The following is a 9,150-nucleotide window of genomic DNA, read 5'->3' as shown; positions in this document are numbered from 1 at the left end:
ACTAGAGACCAGTAAGAACTTCCTACCGAGTACCAATGCCAGGTATCGTTATCGGGCTGATACTGCTTTATTTCAAGGTATCGAGAATTCGTGAAGGCTGCCAACATCGGTAACTGATACTTAAGGGAAAAAAAAGCTGATGTTGAGTAAGGCCTTCTTGCCAGTAGTTGACGCTACTTGTGTGGCTGATTGACACATCATCACACAGCGAGTCGTCCCGCGCACCTGAAAGAAAGGTCTTTGCTCACAATTGTCAGTGTTGATCGAAATTTGATACGTATATCCAAAGTTCCGACTTGCAGTTGCTGGGTATTGGGGCAATGGCAGGAAATCAAACCCCTGTCGTCTGTGTGAAATGCTACAATCAACTTTAAGTACAATTCATCCATCCATTATCTGTACCGCTTCTCCTCACAAGGGTCGCGGGGCGTGCTGGAGCCTATCCCAGCTGTCTTTGGGCAGTAGGCGGGGGACACCCTGAACTGGTTGAAGTACAATTCAGTCTGCTCTTTTTTATTTTTACTTAAGTAAAAGCATTGAAGCAATCCCGCTTTTTCCATCTCTGCCGGTGTCATAGATACTCGGATAAACAAGCCGATAATCCCAGAGGAGGATACTGATGTCGCAGGTTATCTATCGTCAGTGATTGCATTAAAAGCACGACACGGGGAGACACTCCTCCGTTCTTCATGCTACCTCACCCCATTTACGATCCGCTTTGATACTCGCATCTTGTTTACGTTGTGTGTGAAAATGTCGAACGAGTCTTTGGGCTTGACGCCCTACGTGAGCCTGGACACGTTCGTCATCCCGCTGGGAGGCAAGTACCCCATCTTCTTCGTGGGTATCCTTTTCTACTTGTTCTGCGTCTTCAGCAACGTGACGCTGCTGGCCGTGATCGTGCTACGCCGCAACCTGCACAAGCCCGTCTACTTCATCCTGCTCAGCCTGCCGCTCAACGACCTGATGGGCATCACGGCCATGCTGCCCAAAGTCCTGTCGGGCATCGTCGCTGAGACCAACCGCATCCCGTACCCGCTGTGCGTCCTCCAGGCATTCCTGCTGCACCTGTACGGCGGCGGCATCCTCTTCATCCTGGCCGCCATGTCCTTCGACCGCTACGTGGCCATCTGCATGCCGTTGCGCTACAGCGCAGTCATGACCCCCAGGGTGGTGGTTTGCATCGTCGCCTTGGTGTGGGCTCTGGACTTTGTCCTGATCACTTGGCTGTTCTCTCTGCAGACCAGGCTGTCGCGCTGCCGCTCGGTCATCGCCAACGTGTTCTGCGACAACCCGTCGGTGCTTAAGCTCATGTGCGGCAACACGTCCGTCAATAACATCGTCGGGCTGTTAAACACGGCCATCATGCAGGCGGTCAGCTTGTCCATTCAGGTCTTTTCTTACGTCAAGATCCTGATCACGTGCTTGGTGAACAGGCGCACCGATGCCAAGAAGAAGGCGGTCAACACGTGCGTGGCTCAGCTGGTCATCCTGATCATCTTCGAGATCGTGGGCACGTTTACCATCTTGTCGCACAGGTTCCAAAATGTGTCAGGCGACTTGCAGAAAATCATGGGCATGCTGATCTTTCTCATATCGCCGCTCCTGAACCCGCTGGTCTACGGGCTGTACACCAGTGAAATACGAACCACTCTGCTCAGGGTTTTGAAAAACAGATTCTTTGTCTGATACTTTGATAAATAGCATTCCGAAGATAAAGATTTTGTGTGAAATTTCAGGATGCAGTTTCACCTTGGCTTGATGAAGCTAATTTGACCTGCTCTGAACTTTTGAAGGCCTATGTCACACTGCTTAATGTTTCAGTACACAACGTCTTCAGTCTCTAACAAGGAGTTGCACCGCAAAATTGGTGATTTACAAACTCAGACATCCACTTCTATTCTATATTCACTTCTATTCTCTCAGTGTTGCAACCTGCTGCGACACTGTAAACTCAGTAAGCCACTTCCCTTTGAGAACATCTTGTATGTGGTACTGATGACCATTTGTCATCTTAGTCACACGTTGTCAAAATGTGAACAGCATGACGAAGCACCACTGCAGTACTGTTGATCAATTTTTAAGTGTTGCCTTGGTTTCATGATAACGGCATGATGAAGATAAAAGTCAATTATAACTAAAAAAAAAAAAAGAGAGAGAGAGAGAATAAATTATTTCATATAAGCTGGCTATTAAAAATGGAATGTACTGTAGCCCTTGAGCTCAAACGTTTGACCATCCCGGCTGCTATGGCCTCAACATTGTGTGACACCTCCTGGAATCTGAAGTGTGGTTAACATTGCAAGGACAAATATTGTCAACAATTGTACCTCAGCCTACGCCACACTACAGCTACATAAAAATAATTGTTAATTTCTATTAATACCACTCTTGACAGTGCCCATTGAAACAGAGCTTTATCCTCTTTGTAAATGCAAGCTCATGTTTTCTGTAAATCTTGTATTGAACCTATAAAGAGGGTTATATGAATCCAATTTAGTAATCTGTGTTTATGTCAACAGTCGTCTTGTTAAATAATGTGGGATGCAGCACAAATTTAGTCATATTCTATTACTTGATTAGAGGAGTGCAATAAATCTACTTGCGAGATTCCTTGTGTATTTGTTTCACATTTCCATTGCACCTACTACTACATTTACTACTAGTTTCATTTCTATTCAGACTGCCTATACTACAGCTACTATTTGTATCGTTGCTTCAAACACGACAACCTCTATTACTATTTGTAATACTTCTATGACTACTTAGTAGAATGTGTATTCTTACATCTACTACCACTTTTACTACTAATTATATTGTCAACAATACAATCTGGACTATTTGTACTACTCCTATGACTACTTAGAATACTACAACTTCTATTTCTACTACTTTTACCACAATGACTATTTCTAGTAATATACGCACTCATACTACAATGTCAGTTTCTTCCACTATTACTATTTCTACAAAGTACAATATTATTTCTATTACTACTATTATCGATAGTACAATTTGTATTATTTTTACTTCCCCCACAAGTACTTCTTTTACTAGCACTATTACTACTACTTCAAACACTACAACCTCTGCTAGTATTTCTTCTAGTTCTACCACTACTCGTCGTATTTGTACTAATCATTTATGACTACCTCTATTACTACTACTACTTCGACTACCCTAACTACTCTTGCTTGGGCCTTGAACACTATACTACTTCTACCATAGCTACTTTACTTGGACTACTACTTCAAACACCACAACTTCTACTACTATTTCTACTACTCCTACCATTACAACGAGTTCTATTACTATTACTACCAAACCATTTGCCCTGTCGTCCCATTTCAAGGTTTCTTATTTTTTTTCCCATATGAGGTTTTGAGTTGCCCAGATGGGGTGTTTGGCTCAGAGATGCCATTAATATTTGTCAAACGCGGGCTTGTGAAGCCCTTTGAGATGCTCTTGTGATTAAAGGGAAAGTCAACCCAAAAATGTTCTTTATAATACTATGTTCTATGCAGCCCCACTAATCTAAACTCAGCATTCTGATTAATATTTTGGAATATGAGTTAAGCAGTAAAATCCAAGTTTTTTTTTTTTTTTGTCCCTTTCAGGGGGCGGCCATTTTGCCACTTGCCGAGAGCTTCAAAAAACAGGTGAGCCGTGATGGGTTGTTACCTGAGCCCTGAGCAACCGTGATGTTATTTTCAGTTGACAGCAAGTGACAAATGGCCGCCCCGGGATGGCTAAAAACGAATTGATTTTGCTGCTTAACTCGTATTCCACAAACACAAAATATCAGAATGCGGTGTTTAGACTAGTGGCGGCACATAGAACCTATTATTGTAATGAATATTGGGGTTGAGTTCCCTTTTAAGACTTGAATTTGTTCTAAAACATAATCATATTACTTTAATTACATGCAAAAAACAATTTGTCTCTTTTTAGTCATAAGATTTTTTAAACAAACATTGAAAAAAATGATAACAAAATGATGGTTTGTTAAAGACAAATGGTAGACAAAGATATATAGACATACTGTAGATAGACAGATAAAGATAGATGGACAGCCATACAATAGATATCTAGTAAGATCATTGAATCTGATCTATAGGTAGATACTGTAAGTTAGTAGGTAAACAGACAGGCATAAATTAGACAGAGAGACGGACAGATCGAAATCCTCCCGAGGAAGCACTTTGAAGTCGTCTCCTGTCACTATGTTTTTGTTGTGTTGATGAGTTCACAAACACCAAACATCTTCTACCTCCCCAATGAGTTTTCTGTGTTGCCGCTAAGCTCTTGGCTTCTATAAAAGCAGGGCTTCACACCTGGACCATCTCGCTCATTGACACCACTGTGTTGCAATGGCCCCATGAGTGTGTTTTATTATTGTTATTGTTATTATTATTATTATTATTATTATTATTATTATTATTATTATTATTAATATTATTGCACTAGCATTGAATACTGAATAGTTCTACTATAACTACATACTGAGGCGATATATTGGTAAGTATGAATTTAGATCCATTCCTAGAATTTTTACCACCCTCTTGATGGAAGTATTGCTCGGTTAGCACTGTACTTACTTTTTCATTTGTTTTTGATTCATGGCCTATAAGTATTGTTTATACAAACATTTAGTGTAATGTAACGTACTTGACATCTGCATTAGCGTAGGTTAGTAATGGAGGATACCCCGTACCAAAATTATGGAGGGACACCTGAGTAAACTAAAATAAGAGTACATTAATAATGGTGATATATTTTAATCTGTCTACTGTTATTGAACGCATGTGTTCTTCTGGTTCAATTTGATCCCCCCTAGCCTGTTTCAGAGGGATATCTGGCTTTGGGTTAAATTTCAGGATGAACTCAAATGCAATAGAACTTTTACATGTGAGATTAATTTGACCTTCTCTAAACTTTCGAATTCTTTGAACACAGGTCTAAACTGTTCAGTATTTTGACACTTTTTACATAATTTTCTGTTCTGTCAAAGGCAAAAATCACCACAGGTAGTTGATTCAAGAAAACTTAAGAGGACATCCATATCTATGCATTTCTGTGTCCAGTCTCTCTGTATGTCTGTTGCAACCTGCTGACGACTCTGGGACACTAAGCTGAGTGACCATTTCCTTCGGAGAACAGCCCGTATTAGCCTTGCAATGGTGCAGCATTGTTGCTCACATGTTGTCGGTGTTTGTGTCATCTTGGTCTCATGATGTCAAAATGTGAGCAACTTGATCAAAAGTAACTGTTTATACATCAATTCTAATTGAAATCAGGAAATGTATAGTGACGTATTCAAGCACTTACTGTGAATTTTGGCATTCAGGTTCTTGTTAGAGAACAGTAAGTTGTCCCAAAAACATAAGGGAACAGGTGTACATTTTGAACATGTGGACATTTGCATTCAAAACTTTGGAGGTCAAATTAGGTTTGTCCGTAAATAGTATACAGCATTTTGAGTTTATCCTGAAACGCAGAAGATTGCTAACTTTTGTGAGTAGTGTAAAAATGGAGTTAAATGGATAGATAGAGACAGATAGACTGACAGAAGTAGATATAGACTGATAGATAGATAGATAGATAGATAGATAGATAGATAGATAGATAGATAGATAGATAGATAGATAGATAGATAGATAATGTGTGGAGTGTGGGTCCAGTACTTTTGACCTTGTCTTGACTGCATTCCAGGAAGCAGCATTATGGAGAACCCGTACAACACGTCATCCATGTTGGTGTGGCAGCGGTTCCGCATCCCCCCCGAAGGCGCGGTGCCAGCCTTCCTCTTCGCCAGCCTCATCTACACCATCATTCTGTTCTGCAACCTGCTCCTCATCCTCACCATCTTGCTGAGCAAGAACCTGCGGCAGCCCATGCACCTATTCCTGCTCAACATGCCCGTCAACGACCTGCTGGGCTCGTCGGCCTTCTTCCTGCAGCTCCTCAAGGAGTTGCTGAGCGACTCGGGGCGCGTGTGGCACCCGGCGTGCGTGACGCAGGCCTTCTTCATCCACATCTACGCGGCGGGCACCGTATTGATCCTCACCGCCATGGCGTACGACCGCTACGTGGCCATCTGCCTGCCGCTCAAGTACAACACGGTGATGACGTACGGTCACGTCATGAGGATCATCGCCGGCATCTGGCTGGCCTGTTTGCTGATGATCGGCGTGTTGTTCTTCCTGTTGCTGCGTCTGCCCCGCTGCCGCTCCACCATCAGCAACATCTACTGCGACCAACCCACGCTGCTGTCTCTGGTGTGCGCCAACACGACCGTCAACCACGTGTACGGCCTGTTCATCGTGGCCGTCACCCAGCTTCTGGCCAACGGTGTCATCTTGTACACGTACGTCCGCATCCTGGTGGCGTGCTTCCAGGGCAGGCGAGCCGACACCAAGGCCAAGGCCCTGCAGACGTGCGCCACGCACCTGTGTGTCTTCATGCTGCTGGAGTGTCTGGGTCTGTTCACCATCATCTCCTACAGGGTCAAGCAGCTACCGCCCAGTTTCAGGGGCTTCATGGGGTCCTCCACTCTGATTTTCCCGCCGTCACTCAACCCCATCATCTACGGGATCAAGACAAAAGAGATACGGGACAATATAGTGCACTTTTTTAGGAGTAGAATCATCAAATCCTGTCTCAGGGATCTGCGTTGTTCAAGCTCGTAGGTTTTAAGGCAGAAAATGGTCCATTTACATGCTACAAATGTGTGTTATCACCATACTAAAATTATATATACAGTGTGTGTATGTAATATACATTCTGTATATATATGTATATGTATGTACGTGTGTGTGTAATTATAAATTCTTTTGCTCCATGGCAGAATATACGATTATCCTGTGTTGTCAGTCTATTAACAATCATCATAGCTTTGTCTAAACCAGGGGCTCAGCTAGAATGTAGCGAATGGGTGAGCCTGGAAAAATCAGGGTGGGCCTGAATATTTCTCTTACCGAGCACAATCCTCCTGTCCCGACCAGAGGTGGGTAATCCAGTTCCAGAAAGTAAAAACCCTGCCACAGTTTGACTTTAGCCACAGGTGCTTCTAATCAATTGAGCTCGTTTACCTGCGTTGAGTAGAAGCACCTGTGGCTAAAGCCAAACTGTGGCAGGGTTTTTACTTTCTGTACCTGGTTTACCCACCTCTGGCTCCCGACACATCGCATATTCAAATAAAAGTAGTAGTTGATATCATATTTGTGACATTTTTGTTGTCTGGTGTCAGGTGCTGTGAGATTTTTGTCATGTAACATCCAGTAATGTGCCTGAATTGGCTCAATAAAGCTTGAAAATTGCTGCGTTACTCTTACTCACAAATAGCCAACAGGTGGAACCACATTCACTCTTTGTAGCCTAAATCGGAAAACTTGATATGTCTTTTTCTTGTGTGCATTTTGCTGCCACTTAGTGCTCGTCAGCGGTAGTAGGAGAGATGCCACTTGAACAATAAACTCAGCAAACATTCACAATAATCACTGATAGACAGACCCGTCACCAAAAAAAATATTTTTATTATTATTATTATTTTTCATAATAGCTGTTTTTGTGTTGTGAAATACTGATGTTGAGTTGCTTATCACAAAGGCATTAAAAATATAAAGTAACAGCGACGTAATTTTGGTTTGATTGATGGCCAGTCTTATCTGCAACAGCCAATTATGACCTTACTGAAAATAATGTTGGGTACACAGACATATACCCGACAATATGTCAATGTTATACAAGGTTTGCATGCAAGAGTCTTGCACATTTTTCAATTTGTGGCATTGTGTAATGTTGCAAGACATGTCTGTAAAAAAATGTATGTGTTTATAAATAACGAGAGACGAGTATAACTGAGGTCGACTTGTGCTTGGAGCAGCGGTCTAAAACGTAAAAAAATAAAAAAGATGACGTTATTTAATATGGCAGAAAACTGCAATCACTCATCCCAAAAATGTATGTGGGCTGCATCTTTACTTATGGCCGTATGATTGTCTAAAAATACTGACTCAATATTTTCTATTTTATGGACGACGCGTTTCTCTCATAAAGTGACATAAGCTTTATAGTGAGTGCTTCTATGAAGAAGAAAACACCCTAAAATTCAAAATACTTGGACAGGTATTGTACAATTCTTTCCTGCCTTACTTTGTCCCGTTCTGTTGTCACCTCGTGTCTCAAAATGGGGACCATGAAATTGTCACCAAAAATTCTAATTCACAAGCACAGCTCTACTCATGTCCACTTCGAACTTGTGAAAATATAAAAGTGATCAGCACAATATTTGGGATTTTATTGAGATTAAACAAGTTTTACAAGATCCTATGAGGAAAAACATCATCGTCTCCTCAAAATTGAAAAATATTTTGATGATTGTTATTATATTTTTACAGGTTGAAGTGGACAATAGGAATAGGGATATACCGGTACATATGGATTTTGGTGGTGATTGTACTTAATTTTCAGACATTTAGCACTGCAGTTTTTTTAAGACTCCAGAGGCAGGAAGTCAGCGCTGGCAGTAACCCCCACAGTTGACTGGTTAATGAAACTGACGCTGTCGGGGCAGCAGACATTCAATTCAATTTCAATTGGACGTTATTTATATAGCACCTTATCATGCAAATTTCAATTCAAAGTGAATTACAGTAACAAACAAAGTCCCCGAACCGATACATCCACCCACCCACCGAAATAAACACTGTTATAAATGCTGACACATAGGGCTGAGCACAGGGGACCAGAGTGAGGACACACGTCTCTAGTGGGGGACGTCCACACCAGGAGCCAAGCACTGACTCCAGCCGCAGGGACCGCCCTCAGGGGTGATCCCACCCCAGGCAGACAAAGGATACCCCATCCAAAGAGGCAAGACCTCCCCAATTGCAGCAATCCTACAGCCAGAGAATGAACACAGTCCCCAGTGTGGGCGGCCCCCAGTGAGGAACACTGGAGTTAAAAAAATATACATATATAATAGTAAAAACAAATATGAATAGGTTGGAGTAAATTATTTTTCAAAAAATAAAAACAAAGATGATCAAATCAGCCAAATGCTAAACTAAAAGGATGAGTCTTGAGCCTCCTTTTATTAAAAATATTGAAGTTCTCTGCGGCCCTGAGGTGATCTGGCAGGCCATTCCA

The 9,150-nt window shown here is 42.1% G+C and overlaps 2 protein-coding genes across 2 annotated transcripts; both read left to right on the top strand.

The window, feature by feature from the left end:
- The first annotated feature begins 753 nt into the window (after positions 1-753).
- On the top strand, positions 754-1,689 carry LOC147144873 (olfactory receptor 52B2-like). The gene has a single exon (XM_086036055.1). It carries the CDS (start codon positions 754-756, stop codon positions 1,687-1,689), a length of 936 nt encoding a protein of 311 aa, XP_085892181.1.
- Positions 1,690-5,723: 4,034 nt separating this feature from the next.
- On the top strand, positions 5,724-6,689 carry LOC147144872 (olfactory receptor 52B2-like). Its single transcript, XM_086036054.1, has one exon. It carries the CDS (start codon positions 5,724-5,726, stop codon positions 6,687-6,689), a length of 966 nt encoding a protein of 321 aa, XP_085892180.1.
- The last annotated feature ends 2,461 nt before the right edge of the window (positions 6,690-9,150 follow it).

This window comes from Filicampus tigris, chromosome 7 (assembly GCF_054856515.1).
Source record: "Filicampus tigris isolate MCC_2025a chromosome 7, RoL_Ftig_1.0, whole genome shotgun sequence".
NCBI classification, from domain to species: Eukaryota; Metazoa; Chordata; class Actinopteri; order Syngnathiformes; family Syngnathidae; genus Filicampus; species Filicampus tigris.
The sequence above is the reverse complement of the archived record's forward strand: the minus strand, read 5'-3'. Positions and strand labels throughout refer to the sequence as shown.

Excerpts from the sequence above, each read along its gene's own strand:
- LOC147144873 (XM_086036055.1), top strand. The coding sequence starts at position 754 with ATGTCGAACGAGTCTTTGGGCTTGACGCCCTACGTGAGCCTGGACACG.
- LOC147144872 (XM_086036054.1), top strand. The coding sequence starts at position 5,724 with ATGGAGAACCCGTACAACACGTCATCCATGTTGGTGTGGCAGCGGTTC.